The following is a 19,195-nucleotide window of genomic DNA, read 5'->3' as shown; positions in this document are numbered from 1 at the left end:
ATACACCATAGATAACTCTTAAGAAAAACTACGATGGTAGTGTGGGAGGCATCATTTCCTCTGTATCTCATATTATGCTCTTCCTTCGCGACGAGTTGCCATAGAATTGCACTACCTCGGATAAGTAACGTTTCACTAATAGAGAAGACTATTGTTACTTATTCTCAGTGAGTACCAGCACCCACACACACCGTTTCAAAGCTTGTTTGTTGTTCGTATATGTGTAGGATAATAACTCTATTATTCACTTGTCCCTATTAGACTTAGAAAAGCAAAAAGTAGAGGGAGAGTTATAGTAAGAGTGGAAAAAGAAATGGTGTAGAAGAATGAAAGGGACGGTAACTCCAACTCACACCACTCAAAAACTCATAAATTCCTCAAATAGGCAACACTTCCCCAGTAGAGAAGACTGTTACCTATTGTCAGAAACTCCGTGAATATCACAGGGGGAGCCTAATATTCACGGAGGATGGGCAGGTACTCTGGTATTGCAGATAGTTCCAATAGCTTTGAAACGGTGCTGTCTGAGTGGTGGTACTCACTGAGAATAAGTAACAATAGTCTTCTCTATTAGTGAAGCATTACTTATCGAGGTAGTGCAATACCATGGCAATTCGTCGTGAAGAAAGAGCACGATATGAGATACAGAGGAAATGATGCCTCCCACACTACCATCATAGTTTTTCTTAAGAGTTATCTATGGTGTATCTACACCAATATTATATAGATATTAAACTCTTACTCTTAATGTATTATGCCTTGTTGCATTTAGTTATTTTAAATATTATCGTATAAACCTTTTGGCATCTCTTTTATTGTGTGATTATCCTCACAACTGGGTTCTGCAATACCAGGGTACCTGCCCACCCACCGATGATAGGCCAATAGCTTTGAAACTGTCGTCTGGGTGGTGGTACTCACTGAGAATAAGTAACAATAGTCTTCTCTATTATTGAAGCATTACTTATTTGAGGTAGTGCAATACCATGGCAACTTGTCGTGAAGGAAGAGCACAATATGAGATATAGAGGAAATGATGCCTCCCACGCAGAGGAAATGATGCCTCCTACCATCATAGTTTTTCTTAAGAGTTATCTGTGGTGTATCTACACTGATATTATATAGATTAAAAGTATGCATCATGCAAATGCTAATTGTATAATTTTTTGTTTTTTTTTTTAAATTTTTTAGTAGAAAATACATGGGAGTAATTAACCCATTTGGGCTATCACGAGTTATCTCATGAATGCCAAAAAGTTTGCAAATTATACAGATTTTTTTATTAAATTAGCGCTTGAGCTAAAAGAAAGGAACAGAAAAACACACTTCACTACTCATTATATAAATAAATTTAAAAAATCAAGTGGAACGCACAAGCAGTAACCTCCCACCACAAGCAATAATTATGAACTAGCTACATTCTGAGACACTGCTGCCGCAAGTGGATAGGCGAGGTAAGCATCGCTACAGGCGGCAGTTTAAGACGGTGCTGAAATATGTTTTGATATAGTTTTCTAATTGGTTAATGCTTATCAGTATTCAGCATTTAGGACGGCAAATTTTATTTTGCTTACTGGTGACACATAGGAACGCATGCTACTGTTCTGACATTGCTGTACAATAAGTAAATATAAGTAAAATGAAAGCCTGCTGCCAGATGTAAGAAAATCCTGAGAAATCTTGGGATTTATCTGGCTAATGCAAAATTAGCAAGATAAATGCCCGAGAAATTACACTTCAATCCTAAATTAGGAGGTATTGTTTGCTTCGGGTATTATTGTATCCCAAGATATTTCGTGTAATAACTTTTAAAACTGAAAACGAGATATCTCAGGATAATCCATGAAGGGGTTAAAGAAAAACCTTTCAAAAAATGATTCCAGTTAAATAAAAAAATAGCAATCAGCCCTACCCGAATATTAACAAAGAAAACAAAATATCCGGAAGAAAGAGAATAGTCAGGATATGACAAATTACTGTTGAACTGCCGAGTGAAGTGAACATAACAGGGCTGTAATGGAGACCAAAGAAGTACTTCAAAAGTTCCCAGTATATTTATAAGAGCTAAAGTAACCCAGAGTATGGGGGGGGGTGGAGGGAAGGAGGCATGAATTGATAAAAGTGAACGTACAAGTGTGACGGAGGAGTAGGCAATTTAAAAAATGAGGCAATGAGCCAGCAAAGGGAAAAGATAACTAGACAAAGTAGCATAGAAAGCCTCTAAATTTTGTAGTAAAAAAAAAAAGAAGTTGGAAGAAGGGGAATGCAGTGGTGCTCGGGCAGTCCGAGATTGTGTAACCTGTACCTAAAGTAGGTCCCTAAACATGTGTTCCATGTGTTTAAGTCAGTATTGGTATTGTTTTTACAAATATGTGACAGAAAAATGTCTACAAAGAACAATAAAAATAAAAATGACAAAACAGTTAGCAATACTAGACAAACAAAACAAAACAAAATACCCCCATAGTTAGCCAATCCATGGGCACAGGCTTTCTACGCTACTTTGTTTGTCTAGTTTTCATTTATTTTTGGGGAAGAGGGAAGACAAAACATAAACGTAAGTGACCTATATACACACACACACACGCCCTCATGTAGCTAGTTTATTAGGTATGCTGACATTATTCACAAATGTCTCTGATGGAATGGTCAAAGATGGTGTGGCATGTCATACGAGGCTATGTGAAGCAGGTAGTCAGATACTGTAGGGTACTGTTGTGTTTTCTTGTGCATGCATGTGTAATTCGGCAGGTGAATGGGCAAGTGGTGACTTAAGTGACTTGGAATGCATTATGATAGTCAGTGCCAGACATGCCATTATATTACTATCATGTGTAGTTGTGCTGATGCAGTGTTCATGAACAATAGTGTCTAGATCAGGGGTGGCAAACCTATGGCATGTGTGCCCAAAGTGGCACACACATAAATTTTTTGGGCACGTGGAATTCAGAGCTTTCCAAAAAAAAATTTCAAACTTTGATGAAACAACGTCACTCCAGGAAATCCACCTTGAGTCGTGACCTGCACACACTTGTTCTCTCTGCCAGGCATGTAGTGACATCACACCGTTCAGTAAATAGTTCACTGTATTCATGCAGTGGTTTGTTTGACCTGTAAAATTGAAAATTGCCTTCCAAGGGGCATGCAAAAAATTCTGAGGGTAGTTTTTTTAAAAGATTTAGCCAGTTTTGGCATGCACCCTTAAAAAGGTTCGCCACCCCTGGTCTTGATGATACCAAGAATGGTCCAGCAGACAGAAAATATAAAGCCAATGGCAGTCCTGTGACCAGAGAACTAGTTGGCAGAGGGTTAAAAGAATTGCGCAGGCTTACTGATGGACTATAGTTGATCAAATGACCCTAATACTTTTGCACCTAAAAGGGTATATTGAAATATGCAAATTTGTATCAAACCCTGTAATGGATGGGGATATAGCAGTAGATGACCTCACTGGGTTCCACCCTTCTCAGAGAAAACAAGCAGCTATAGATACAGTGGGCACAAGAACAGTAACACTCGAAATTTGAAGAGTGGAAAAAGGTCACCTGGTTCCATGCTAATGATAATACCAGAACACATTATGCCAGTTGTCAGAGCTGCAGGCTGTTGGTGGAAGTGTAGTGATTGTTTTCGTGGTATACATTAGGTCCCACGACACCAATGAATCAACGTCTGAATGTCACAGCCTATTTGAATATCTCTACTGACCAGGGGCATCTCTTCGTGCTCAGAGTTTATACATGCGTTAACAGTTACTTTTGACAGAACAATGCAGCATGTCAAAAGGCACATTGTTAAGGTATGGTTCAAAGAACATGAGGGCGACTTCACCATGTCTCATTCATTTGGTGGAATCAGCTCTTTTCGTCAAAGGTATGCTGCCTTCCAATCTGAAGCATCTGCAGAATGCAGTTGAGTCAAAGTGCCATTAATGGCATTAGTGGATAATGAGATGATTAAGTAACAGGATACAGAGTGATTATAAAATGCCACTTATTTTCATGTATTAGTGTTATGAGAAGGATCTCCTGAAATTCCTGATATTTATGTAGATATTTTAAATTTAATGTCTTAGTAACTTGCTAATGCTATAGCATTAAACTCAAGATGGTTACAATCTAACTTGAAGTTCTCTGAACAGTGCAGACATGTTGCCAGCATAGCTCATGAGGCTCTGTCAGTGATATACAGAACTTTGCCAGCATGAATAAAGAGGTGATTATTCTATTATAGAAAACACTGCTTAAGCTACAGCTTGAATACTGCATTGGAAGGATTTAGATCTATTGGAAAGGGGCATAGAAGATTAATTGGAAGCACAAAATTTAATTAAATTCTTAAAAAAGGAAAACTTGTTCTGCAAATTGCAGCATCTGGAAACTAGGCATATACATGGAGACCTAATTGAGATGTTTAAGGCTTTAAAAGTGTTGAGCAAATTAAATGCCTGTCAATGGTATCTTTACTCTTTCGTAGGCAGTGTGCAAAGGGGACATATTTAAATTGAAAAAGGGATGGTTGCAGCATAGATGTGAATATTTTCCTTCAGCCAAAAGAGTGGTTGCTAGAATAAACTTCCTCCTAGCCATTGTAATAGTAGTGACAAATGATACAAGAAAGCAAGTTGATACAGCATAAGCAAAAAAAAAAAAAAAAACAGTTCATCCATCCGTACCCTCCAAGAATTTGTCGTCTAGTTCTCCCTTGAATTTATTCAACCCATGCACTTCCACAGCAACAGATGGAAGCCTGTTCCAACAATCAACCACCTGCTGGCTGAAGGCAAACTTCCACACATCTATCCTGCAACCATCCGTTTTTCAACTTGAATTTATATCCCTCGTGTGCAGTCTCAGCAAGTGGAAGAATACCATTAACATTCAGCTTATTCAATCAAGTCAAGGCTTAGTCAGATCTCTGTGCAAGTGCCTGGCTCAAGACTGCAATTTTCAGAACTGAAGCTTTTCTAGGTAAGAGCACCTTTTGTTCCCTTTTCCAATCTGGTTGCCCTTCTCTTCATCCATTCCAGTGGATCTATATCCTTCCTAAAGTGAGGCCTCCAGGCCTGTATACAGTACTCAAGATGCAGCCTAACCATGGTCTTATACAAAGGGTAATTACCTCCTTATCACTGCTTACAAAGTTTCTGTATATTATTGAAAAAATCCCAAGAGCTGTCCTGGCAGCATGTCTGCACTGCTTAGAGAATTTCATGTCTGACTGCACAATTACTCTTGTGCAGTTCTTTGCATTTGTTAATATTAAACTTCAATTGCCATTTCTCAGCCCATTAACCCAATTTTCCCAGCTCTTGTTGCAGTAGTCATTAACCACCCTGTCAACCTTGGTATCATCTGCAAACTTAGACATTAAGCCTGATATCCTTCATCATTATCATTGATAAATATTGAAAACAATAATGGACCCAGCACCGAACCCTGGGGAACTCCACTATTAACATTGGTCCATGAAGGGCAGTGTCCATTGACAACCAATCTGTCTCCTTCCACTTAACCATCCCTTTACCTATATCGGTAACTTTCCCTTAATGCCAAATTGCTATAGTTCCAGTATTTCAAATTCAAATTTATTTACAATGCTTCTAGCATTAATGTACATTTAAGTACAATGTAAATTAAAACTCTTAGTTACCCTAACACAGCCCGTGGATTCATTTGTTCCATGATGACCCACAGCAGGCCCGAAATCCCAGACACCTTGCTTTCCAAGATGCTGCATGTATTAATAGTAACAACGCAAAAATCACTTTCACCCGTGCTTGCAGCTCTAGTTAAACTATTATTCTGTGTATCCCTCAAGCTAGCAGTTTTCCGACTCACCTGTCACTACCTCAATGGCTTCAGCAAATATTCTTGCACACCTTCTATTTAAGTGTATCCCATCCTTATAAAAGCAGTCTCCAATTAACAAGCACAGATCACACTGAGAAAAATTCTACCCCATTAGCCTTGCACATTCTCTCCAGGGCCAAACTGATTGATAAGGCTCTCAACATATACTCCCTCCTATCATGTCTGGGCAGAATTTCAGACACTTTCAAATTCAGTACAAACCTGCGACTTTTTGCCAACTTTTCTTTGTACTTGTTAAATAAGTCCTCCGATCTCTTACTGTTAATGTCATTAGCACTAACGTATACAACAATATCACCTTTTGTGACCTTAAAAGATAATATCTGCTCTACAATGTCACCTAATTTTGCCCTTGGAAAACATACCCTGGTACTATTCCATATACCCTTCTTGCACAACATATTTCTCCCATTTCCTTGACAGTAGAGTCACCGACAATAACTAGCTCCTGTGAGACCAGTGCATTCTGTCTTGATGTTTGCTGCTGTATTGTCTGATGCACAAGAGTGAGCTCTGGTGATGAGTTGGGTAACTGAGAGCTTGATGGGTCCCCCATTTTAGTTCCTTTGAGTGCATCTGCTCTGCTCTTAAACTCTCATAGATGCTCTCAGTACACTCTGCACCTAGTACACACAAAGTCTAGATCATGTCCTGTACCAGAAATGTCTGTAAATATTTCACAAATTGCAAATTTTTTTAGGCTGTGATGTGTTGGAGAATCATCTCCTTCAGTTTTCCCCTGAGCCATTGCACTCCTGCTACTTTGTGCCCATTCCTTTGCTGCTCTAGTCTGGGGCATGATTTCCATTTAAATACAATTTAATTGATTAACAATGAAAATTAATAAGATTAATAAATTTAATTGATTAATTGACAATACTACACTAAGCTAATTTATTCCTAAATGCAGTGATACATATTACACTAATCTAGTTTTACCTTATACCTTATGCTATCAAGTTCGAGATATATTACGTCATACTGTAACGATCGCAACGTTAAAATAGTTATATCCTTTCTAAAAAGTAAAAATTCCTTAGCTAAACACAAAAAGATATATTTCCAACAAGTGATTAGAACCTTTGAGCTACTTATCACAATTAAAACCCTACTATTCCTCTTCACTACTCACTACATGCTATGATATTCATGCCAAAACACTGATACAATAGCGCTATGAGTAGTGAGTCATAACTGACAAAATCACTAGCTAAATTTAAAAATAAGCTGACAAACGTGACTAAGACTATTTAAACTAATTGTAAAACACAATTTAATATATTAATTAATAAAAAAGACTAAATTTCCAAAAAATTTATTCGTTTGCACGAGCATAAAATTCTGCCTCCTGGCACTTACAATCTCATTTCAAGGTATCTTGTTGTAGAGGTAAAATTTTATTTAAATAATATAAAGGGGATTTGGGCATGTGATTTTTTTTTTTTTTTTGGATGGCATAAAAGCTTTCTTCCTTGCATTGTTTTGCTGATACTAAGTACTAATTACTGAACAAGCTCTATACTATATTCTTGGCCTTCATTACTAGGCTTTATGAAAGTGTAATTAAACTATTCATCATTTTCTCTTCACTTACATTATCAGAAAAGTATGTAAGAAAATTAATGTCATGTACATTTGAAAATTAAAATTTTTATTAATGTATAGTAAAAGTGATAATTTATCAAAGCAGTGTGTTAACCTTTTAAAATTAATAAGTTAGTCTCTTTAAGTTATTAAAATTAATTTTTGATTTGCAGATGTGCTGGAAATGGATATACATCTCGTTGGTATCATATGTCACCTGGAGAGCATTACTGTAATGAATGCTTTGAATTTTTCTATCGCAGGTAGTACATACATATTTTTGTTTGTGTTATTTGCAAAATAATTTTTTTTTTTTTTAATATGTGCTATTCACCATCATGTATTGAGATGCTGCACCTCAGGTATTAATAATTAATTCTAGAGGTCACATGGCAATTAGTGGCAGTACCAATTAAAAGATTTTAAAAGTCATGCGCACCCAATGACAGCAGATAGATGGAGCAGAATTGGATAGAAAAGGGCCTAGATCCCTTCACAAGAGGTGTAATACATTGTCGCATAACAGACTTGTTCATTCACCAGATAACAGAAAGTGTCATACACCCAAAATCAACATTATATGCAATTGGGCAGAAGGTAATGCAACTATTGATCAGAAGCCACGTAGATCGCCATTAATGAACCCTAGAGTATATTGGAAATTGAAATTGATAAATGGATGAAATCATAAAGTCACACCTAACCAGTGACAAATGGGTTTCTGGACTATATAGGCACACATGATCTGAAGTGAATTTTTTTTAATAAAATCAACATTGTTAAAAAAAATTATTTAAATGTAAAATTGTAAAAAAAATTAAAAACGATAAAAAAATAAAAATCGTTCACTACTTATTTTTTTTATTTATTTATTATTTTTTTTTGTTGGAGTAATATCATCTATATATCCTCATATATGTGTTATTTGATGATCTGAATTCCAGAGAAATTCTTAAATTTTGGTTTATCAGCCCACATAGTCTCAAAGTTTGTTAAAAGTGCTTCACTCTCCTTTACTAATTTTAAAAACTGTTGTAAATATGAAAACAGCTACTATTACTTTTAAACACATTTGATAGATAGTAGTATGTCTCTGTAGAGCTTCAGGATAATCTGTATGTATACAGATGTACTTTGTTGATACCCATTACAGAGCCTTGATGCCTGGATGTTTTTTCCATGTAATCTCTCACATGAACACACACACACACACACACACACACACACACACACACACACACACACACACACACACACACACACACACACACACACACACACACACACACACACCATGTGTGTATATATATGCATCTTTATGAAAGAATTAATGATCCAACTCAGTATCATAGCTGCCAACTCTGGATTTATGAAAGACAATGTATTTTTGACTTGCTTTGGTTCCCCTGTCTTACTGCCATACCAGAGTGTTGGTACCATAGAGTTTCTCCATCTTTTTGCAAAAGAAAAAAAAAAAAAAAAAAAACAATTTTCAAATTTTTTTTAAAACTCTGTAATTATTTCCTTAATTTTGTTAATGAACATGGCCATGATAAACACCTGAGAATAGTTTGTCTTAATTGTTCATTTAGCTATAAAAAAAGCAAACTTTGTCCTGCAAGTTTTCATTTTCAAATGTAATGCTCATAATACAGCCCAAGGATGATACCTTCACTCAGAGATATCAATCTTTATTACTCTCTCTAGAGAAAAATAAACATTAATAGAAGAACTTATTAAAATTTATTAAAAACTAATATAATTAAAGATTTATTTTCAAAGAAAATATGCATTTAACTCCTAACTTTCTCCAATGTAGTCTATAAATAAGAGCCAAAACAACCTCCCCCCCTCTCCTGCCAATAAATTATTAAAGGCCATGTTCCTTTTAAATCACAGTCACAAGACCAATGAAAGACAGGTGCACAGATTTTGTGTTGAATTTCAAAACTGGCCGATGCAGTAAAACTTCAGTGTTACTTCATTTTACTTCATTACAAAGTAAAAAAAAAATGAAGTTTTACTCCATTTTTTTTTTTACCATATGTGAAAAACATGTAAAAAAAATAAGAAAGCATTAGTGCAAGTTTACACATTGTCCAGTTAATACACTCATAATAGACCTGAATGATTTTTTGAATAAAACTGGTAAATTATGAAGTTTTCTGAGCAATGCAGACAGGCTCCCAGGGCAGGTCATGGGGTTTTGTCAATGATATATAGGAATTTTGCTAGCAGGGAGAAGGAAGTGATTGTCCCTCTGTATAAGGCAATGGTCAGGCCACGCCTTGAGTACTGCGTACAGGTCTGGAGGCCTCATTTTAGGAAGGATGTAGATTTACTTGAGCGTGTACAGAGAAGGGCAACAAGATTGGTGAGAGGAATGAAGGGATCCTCTTATCAAGAGAGGCTTAAGTTCTGCAAATTGCAGTGGCTGGAGACTAGGCACCTGCACAGTGATCTGATTGAGGTGTATAAGGCCTTGAATGGATTGAGCACGCTGAATTGTGATGGGATCCTTCCACTTGTTCAGATTATGAACCTAAGGGGGCATAAATTCAAATTAAGAAAAGACAGACGTAGAATAGATGTGTGGAAATTTGCCTTTAGGCAGCGGGTGGTTAATTACTGGAACAAACTTCCATCTGTCATTGTGGAAGTTGATAGTTTAAATAAATTTAAGGAGGAACTGGACAGGCATTTGGAGGGAATGGTGTGATTTTTTTTTTTTTTTTTTTTTGGCTGATGCTGCATAAGCTCATACACTTGCTTTCTTGCATCACATGCTACTACTACTACTATTATGGACTTGGTGGCTAACAGTTTTCTAGTAAAGTCTCCAAACAGTAATCTCTTCTTCCCTTCCTCTCTCCATTCATGACAGGTGTATTAATATCTGCTTGTTTCATAATTTCAGTTGTTGAATTATCAGTATTATTCCCTCCAGAAATAACATCCATATTTTAATCAGGTGGGAGGAGTTTCTCTTTCATTCATCTGTACCTTATTAAGTTGTCACACTAAGTGATTCCATATTTTTTTGAGTAATTGTTCAATACTCTGATGTGCAGAAAGCCCTCAAATAGCCATTATTAATTACTTCCTTAAAAATGTGGTTGACAACAAAACAAAACAACAGAAATGGAACAATGGGCTCTCACATTAGAAAGATAATTCATTCTAGAGAGGTGTCGAACTGAGAGATAAATTAATTTTCTGGGCAAATGAATACCAATGAAGACTAGTTTAACATACAAGGTACAACTCAATTTATTCCTAGAAGGGAGAATCCTTCTCAAAATGAATCTAGAGTTGATTGAACCCTAGCCTCCTTCCCTTCACTTTCTTATAGCAATGGAGTTTCCACATCCATTATGATCTTTTAGAATAAAAGGAAGTAAGCAAACCCTTAGCCATAATTATGAGAGCTTTTTTGGACTCAGGGGAGGTATCCATGGACTGGAGATGCGCAAATGTGACCCCAATTCACAAAGGAGGATCAAAGGGTGACACAAGTAATTATAGACCTGTTAGTTTAACTTCTGTTCCAGGAAAATTAATGGAGGCAGTTAAAGAAGCACAGCAGGATCATCTAGACAAGACTTCAGTTATAGTTCGGACACAGCATGGTTTTGTTAAGGGAAAGTCTTGCCTGACCAATTTAATTGGATACTATGATGTGGCAAAGGAACTGGATGCAGGGAATAACTTTGATATCATATATGTAGATCTTAGAAAGGCTTTTGATACTGTTGCACATGGAAGACTGCTGAACAAATTGGAGCAGTGTGGCATCGGAGGCAAATTGCTGCTATGGATACAGGGATGGTTGAGTGGGAGAAGACAGAGTGGTAATCAATGGACACTGCTCATCGTGGACTAATGTTATTAGTGGAGTCCCTCAGGGTTCAGTGTTGAGTCCATTGTTGTTTTTCTCTATTTATAAATGATATTGATGATGATGGTATATCAAGCTTAATCCAAGTTTGCAGACAATACAAAGGTCGGCAGGGTTGTTAAGGACACTACTGACAGTACGCTGCTGCAACAGGATCTAGAAAAGTTGAGCAGATGGGCTCAGAGGCCCATCTGCTCAACTTTTACAATATGTAGTACTTTACATTGACAAATGTAAAGTACTACATATTGTAAGCATTAACCCCAGAGTAACGTATCAACTCTGTGGCACTACACTGACAGTGGCAGAGAACGAAAAGGACCTGGGGGTAATTGTGCAGGCAGATATGAAGTTTTCTGAGCAGTGATGCCCTTTCACTGTGAAGCCTGAGAGTTGTGATGCCCTTTCACTGTGCCCCATTCTCTCAAATTTCAGTGGATGTTGACAAACATATGGGAATGAGGGTCTTTCCTTGTTGGAAAACAGTGCTGATATTCAGTGGCTGCAGCTGTACATTTCCTTTACTTACACCATATACAAAGGGAATGTCTGCATATTCTGCTAATATTAATGCTCTTCTACTCACTATTTGCATAATGAAGTTACCATTTCACAGCAGCAATCCATTTGTTGTAGCCTTACAGATTTTCATCACGCATTTTATAAAATATACAGTACAACAATTTACATAACATTTTGTGCAACAATCTGATTTGCATACCCCACTTCATCATGTTTGCAAAATGCTAGAGGCAGAAATGACACCACTAATCTGTTTAAGGCTCTAACTCAAAAGCCATTGCTCCTACTTTAAACTGACTGTAGACTTTTCTTGAATTTTAATGATCCATTCCCTCAATAAATATCAACATTGATTTCAGGGACACCCTGTATATATTTGTGAGATGAATTAGAAAGATTTTAGTTATTTTTGCTTGTGTTAATTTTACTGTTTGTGATGGATCTCTAAATTTAATTATTCCTCCATAAATACCTCCACCCCTAAGCCTTTGTGTGTGAGTGAGCTGTACCTCCCATACTTCCCTTCATATAATAATTACTGGACTGTAATTTATAATTGACTGTAATTACTGCATATTATAAACACCTGCCATTGATTTACCATTATGGGTAAAATTGGATGGAGTTGTTTTTTTTTTTTTTTTTTTATTTATTGATTTTTGATGAGTTAAAAAGATTGTGGTTGTGGAGGGGGTAGAATCGTATGAATTTTTGATTTTTAAACGTGACATGCAGATTGCAGGATATACCCAGCTCCTTAATGCAATAATCCTGCCTCCCATCTTTATCCATGCTCCTTGCACACCTTCCAATTATAGCTACTGAAATGGAGACAGCAAGGTTATTCACTAACTCATCTGCTGGCTCTCTCTAGTGGCTTGCCTGAAAAAATTGTTTTAAAGCCAAATCTTGAAATGTAAGAAACAATGATCTTTCCACGATGCTTGTCATAACCCCATAACATGCTGCATGATAGAAGAGATGGGGAGATGCCAGAATCATCTACCACACTAGTATTGCTTAAGTATGACAGAAACTTGACCATTTCCCTTTGTGTTCTGGATACAAGGAATATGTGCAGAATTGCTACTATCAGCCAGTATAGAATAAGCAGAGGATTTGGGTGTCACAGAATGATTAATTACTACCAAAATTCAACACACACTTAACTCACAAACGAAGCTTGAATATTAGGACTGATAGCTTACATGTTTGTGAGAGGCCATGACTCAATATATGTCATTGATTGTGTTAGAATATGCACTGATTATTCTTTCCTTTATACGTGAGTGAATATATACCATTCACTCATTTGTGTAACAGTGCAACCATAGGAAACTTTTGGAACCAGCATGTTAAATGAATGCCCTTTTCTCACTCACATATTTGGTAAATATCAAACTCAGCTGGTGCATTATAACCTTTGTTGTTTTTGCACCATTAAAATCAAATCAAATCAAACCCTGAATATGGAGTTTGAGAAATTTAATTACCATACAAACTGATGTATTTGTCACTTGACTGATATTGAAAAAACACTGCTTTGAGGCATCATGGCAAGTTTTCCATAAGCATTTTAATTACAGTGCAACCTCGATTTAATGCAGGTATCAGGCAGCAACTTTGATGCTTGCATTATAAACAAAGCATTTTATAGCCAAAAAAAATTTTGCCATTTTTTTCTCCAGTGTATTTTTAACATAAATACATTTTACTTAGCAAATAAATGCTTTATTTACTAATGTTTCATGGGTATACAGACTTAAGACATAAAGCATTAAAGATCATACCATTCCCTTTACATTCTACTAATATACAATGCTGTTATGGACTTACATTTTACACATCCGTTCTGAAATAGTCATGTAATTTAATTTGCTGGAACTGACTACAGTGTTTTTTTTTAGTACATAATTCTTAATAGTGGTCAGATGCAATAAATGAAAATATTCACTGTCACTGAAATTCTAACCATGCCATTACCTCATTAATGTTTTCAAACACTTTGTTAATTTCTAGTGCTTTTTCCTTACACAAGTCATCCACATTATCTTCTGTATCCTGACCATTGTTCACAAAGGCTGCAATTTCTTCCTTGCTCAGGTAATGCACAATTGGAGCTTCTGAAACCATTTCAATCCAAGCAGCTAAGTCATTTTTTCCAAGACTACCACCCAAAGTACATTACAGAAGTGCAATCCTGTTGATATCGATGAACAGTGCACTGTTGAGTCAGTTTGGTGTGACATAAGCACTGCGAAAGCAAAAATAAGAGTAGGAGTGTGTTATAGGCCTAATAACTCGAATGAGTACAATGAACAGTTGTACAGAGTAATAGAGTGGGATAGTAAATCGGAATGTCTTATAATGGGGGATTTTAACTTCCCAGATATTGACTGGAACTTGTGGGTTGGTTACTCACACACTAGTCAGACATTTGTGGATTTATTGGATGATTGTTTTCTGCAGCAGCATGTTTGAGAGGCAACCAGAGAAAGTAATACTCTTGATCTGGTTATCAGCAGTGATCATTCATGTATTAAGAATTTACAGATAAAGGAACCACTAGGTGGCAGTGATCACAGTGTACTGATGTGGGATTTACTTAAAGATATAATTACCATCAGGGGTAAAGGAAAGGGTTTTTGCTTCCGTAAAGGTGAGTACAGTGGTCTCAGACAGTTTTTAAATTCTGTACAGTGGGATAAACTGATGATGTTACCAACAGTAAATCCTAAGTGGGAAGCATTCAAGGAGTTAATCGTGGAAGCTACTAAAAGTTTCATACCTATTAAGAAATATTGTTCAAGGTTTAGGCCTAAATGATTATCTAATGAACTAATGAGACTCGTAATAGAGAAGAAAAATGCATGGGATGCATATAAATTATCAAGCGACTCAGAAGCCTATGGCAGATATAAGCTAGTCTGTAATCAGGTCACAAAGGAGGTTAGGCAGGTGAAGGCAGATTACGAGAAATCCTTGGCAAAAGATGCTAAGAAAAACAGCAAGGATTTCTTTACTTATATAAACTCTAAAAGGAAGGGGATGAATCAGATTGGTCCATTGACATCGATGGTTCGACTGTTGATGATCCTGCTCAGATAGCAAACAAACTGAATGAGTATTTTGCATCTACATTCACACATGAGGAATTATTAAGGTTTGAAAATGGCAGAAGGTTATCAAATCGTAGCAGGATACTTAATTATTTTGGGATAACTGAAAGCAAAGTGGAGGAGAAATTGTCGAAGTTAAACATAAGAAAAGCACCTGGGGTGGATGGGATCTATCCAGTTATATTAAAGGAGGCAGCAAAGCAACTAAGCAAACCCTTAGCCATAATTATGAGAGCGTCCTTAGACTCGGGAGGTTCTCACGGACTGGAGATGTGCAAATATATCCCCAATTCACAAAGGGCGATCGAAGGGTGACACGAGTAATTACAGACCAGTTAGTTTAACTTCTGTTCCAGGTAAAATAATGGAGTCACTGGTTAAAGATGCATTGCAGGATCATCTAGACAAGACTGCAGCAATAATTCAGACACAGCATGGGTTTGTTAAGGGAAAGTCTTGTCTGACAAATTTGATAGGATATTATGATGTGGTTACAAAGGAACTGGATGCAAAAAATAATTTTGATATCATATATTTGGATTTCAGGAAAGCTTTTGACACTGTTGCGCATGGAAGACTATTGTACAAATTGGAGCAGAATGGTATTAAGGTAAGTTGCTACAATGGATAAAAGGATGGTTAAGTGGGAGAAGACAGAGGGTGGTAATCAATGGGTGCTGCTCTTCTTGGACTAATGTTATTAGTGGAGTCCCACAGGGTTCGGTGTTAGGTCCACTGTTGTTTTGTATATTTATCAATGATATTGATGAAGGTATATCAGGCTTAATGTCGAAGTTTGCAGATGATACAAAGGTTGCCATGGTTGTTAATGACAGTAATGGCAGTGTGCTACTGCAACAGGATCTAGATAATTTGGGCAGATTGGCTAAGAAGTGGCAACTGAAGTTTAACCTTGACAAATGCAAAGTACTGCATATGGGTAGAAGTAACCCCAGAGAAATGTACCAACTGTGTGGTACTACACTTAAGGTGGTAGAAAATGAAAAAGACCTGGGAATAATTGTGCAGTCAGATATGAAGTTTTCTGAGCAATGCAGACAGGCTGCCAGGGCAGGTCATGGGGTTTTGTCAATGATATATAGGAATTTTGCTAGCAGGGAAAAGGAGGTGATTATCCCTCTGTATAAGGCAATGGTCAGGCCACGCCTTGAGTACTGCGTACAGGTCTGGAGGCCTCATTTTAGGAAGGATGCAGATTTACTTGAGCGTGTACAGAGAAGGGCAACAAGATTGGTGAGGGGAATGAAGGGATCCTCTTACCAAGAGATGCTTAAGCTCTGCAAATTGCAGTGGCTGGAGACTAGGCACCTGCGCAGTGATCTGATTGAGGTATATAAGGCCTTGAATTGGTTGAGCCCGCTGAATTCTGATGGGATCCTTCCACTTGTTCAGATTACGAACCTAAGGGGGCATAAATTCAAATTAAGAAAAGAAAGATGTAGAATAGATGTGCGGAAATTTGCCTTTAGCCAGCGGGTGGTTAATTGCTGGAACAAACTTCCATCTGTCGTTGTGGAAGTTGATAGGTTGAATAAATTTAAGGAGGAGCTGGACAGACATTTGGAGGGAATGGTGTGATTTTTTTTTTTTTTGGCTGATGCTGCATAAGCTCATACACTTGCTTTCTTGCATCACATGCCACCACCACCACCACCACTACTACTACTACAAGCAGTTTTAGCTTCTTATTCTAAAATTTCTGCTAATTCAAGGTTAATATTGGTGAACTCGTCTTTTCCAATACAATAAAGGTGTTGAGCGTCATTGCGAGTGCAAGCAGTGAATTTCAAGCTAAAAGAAATCATAAGGGAAAGATTTTTGCTTTCATAAAGGTGCCTACAGTGGTCTCAGACAGTTTTTAAATTCTATACAGTGGGACCAATTGATGTTACCAACAGCAAATTCTAAAAGGGAAACTTTTAAGGAATTAATCTTGGAGGCTTCTAGGCTTTTCATACCAATTAAGAAATACTGTTCAAGGTTTAAGCATAAATGGATATCAGATGAACTAATGAGATTCATGGCAGAGAAGAAAAATGCATGGGTTGGATATAAATTATCAGGCCTATGGTAGATATAAGGTAATCTACAATCTAGTCACAAAGAAAGGTTAGGCAAGCAAAGGCAGATTGCGAGAAATCTTTGGCAAAGGATGCTAAGAAAAGCAGCAAGGATTTCTTTATTTATATAAACTGTAGAAGGAAGGGGATGAATCATATTGGTCCACTTGATGATATTGATGGTTCAATTGTTGAAGATTCAGCTCAGGTAGCTGAATAACTGAATTAATATTTTACAACTACATTCAACCAATAGGAATTCTGTAGAGAAGTGGAGGACAGAAGCTTATTAAACTCTTAACAGGCAGCTTAATGATTTTGTAATAACTGAGAGCAAAGTTGATGAGAAATTGTTGAAGGTAAACATAAGAAAGCCACCTGAGGTAGATAGTACCCAGTTATATTAAAGGAGCAAACCCTTAGCCATAATTATGAGAGCATCCTTGGACTTGGGGTTAGTCCCCACAGAATGGAAATGTGTATCCCCAATTCACAAAGGTGGTTCAAAAGGTGACACAAGTAATTACAGATCTGTTAGTTTTTCTGTTCCAGGGAAATTATGGAGGCACTGGTTAAAGAAGCACTGCAGGATCATCTAGACAAGACTTCGGTTATAGTTTTGATGACGTATCGGTTTTTTAAGGGGAAGTCTTGTCTGACCAATTTGATTGGATACTATGATGTGGTCACAAAGGAAATGGATACAAAAAATAATTGTTGATATCATATACTTGGATCTTAGGAAAATTTTTGATACTGTTGCTCATGGAAGACTGCTGTTCAAATTGGAGCAGTATGGTTTTGATGGCAAGTTGCTACATTGAACAAAAGGGTGGTAGAGTGGAAGAAGACAGAGTGGTAATCAATGGATATTGCTCTACATCGACTAATGTTATTAGTGGCATCCCTCATGGTTTGGTTTTGGGCCCATTGTTGTTTTGTATATTTATGAATAGTATTGATGAGAGTATATCAGGCTTAATGTCAAAGTTTTCAGTAGATACAAAGGTTGGCAGGGTTGTTAATGACAGTGTGCTACTGCAGCATGATCTAGAAAAGTTGGGCAGATGGGCTGAGAAGTGGCAACTGACAGTTAACATTGACAAATGCAAAGTACTGCATATAGGTAGAAGTAACCCCAGAGAAATGTGCCAACTGTGTGGTACTACACTTAGGGTGGTAGAGAATGAAAAAGACCTGGGAGTAATTGTACAGCTAGAGCAGGTCATGGGTATTGTCAGTGATATACATGAATTTTGCTAGTAGGGAAAGGAGGTGATTATCCCTATAAAGTAATGGTCAGGGGCCATGCATTGAGTACTGCGTACAGATCTGGAGGCCTCATTTTAGGAAAGATGGCAAAGAAGGGCAACAAGATCTACTACTACTGCAAAAAATGCAGTAGTAGTAGAAGCATATGATGCAAATAAGCTTGCTTTCTTGCATCATATGCTTCTATCAGTACTGCATTTTTTTTCCAGAAGTTTTCATTTGCTATTGAGCTTACTTTCACTCATGATAATTAAGAATAGGAGACCAGCAGAATTTCTTAACAAGTACAGGTCACTGTTGAAAAAAAGCTGTGAATTACGGTTGAATTTGAAAGTGTCTGCAATTCTGCCCAGACACGATAGGAGGGAGTATATGATGAGAGCCTTGTCGATCAATTCAGCCCTGGAAAGATTGTGCAAGGCTCAAGGGGTAGAATTTTTCTCAGTCTGGTCTATGCTTATTAACAGAAGAGACTGCTTCTACAGGGATGGGATACACTTAAATAGAAAGGGTGCAAGAATATTTGCTGATGTTATCGAGGCAGTTTTAGATGGGAAAACTGCTAGATTGGGGAGATACACGTACTAATAGATTAAAAGTAGCTGCTTGCAGAGGTGAAAGTGATATCCCCTGCATCTTGTTTTCCAGCAGCCTGGAAAACAAGATGCAGGGGATTTCAGAGACTGCTGGGAGTCATGGAACAAATAAATACATGAACAGTGTTAAGGTAACTAAGAGTCAAAAAGGTGCATGTATATTTGCATGTACACCACTGCTAGAAGTATAGAAAATAAATTTGATGAATTTGAGGTGTTGGTCAAAAAATCAAAGGCAGATAATGTTGGG

The 19,195-nt window shown here is 37.1% G+C and overlaps 1 protein-coding gene across 3 annotated transcripts in view; it reads left to right on the top strand.

The window, feature by feature from the left end:
• The window catches only part of LOC150075326 (lysine-specific histone demethylase 2-like), a 362,688-nt gene that overhangs the window by 43,024 nt on the left and 300,469 nt on the right, over positions 1-19,195 (top strand). For all 3 annotated transcript variants that reach the window (XM_090389224.1, XM_090389225.1, XM_090389223.1), the window contains exon 4: positions 7,631-7,720. In XM_090389224.1, coding sequence (XP_090245350.1) covers positions 7,631-7,720 — 90 coding nt within the window. The remainder of the gene's footprint in view (positions 1-7,630; positions 7,721-19,195) is intronic.

The sequence above is a fragment of the Mastigoproctus giganteus genome, chromosome 14, assembly GCF_048544385.1.
Source record: "Mastigoproctus giganteus isolate SK-2022 chromosome 14, ASM4854438v1, whole genome shotgun sequence".
NCBI classification, from domain to species: Eukaryota; Metazoa; Arthropoda; class Arachnida; order Uropygi; family Thelyphonidae; genus Mastigoproctus; species Mastigoproctus giganteus.
This window is presented reverse-complemented; position numbering and strand designations above follow the sequence as displayed.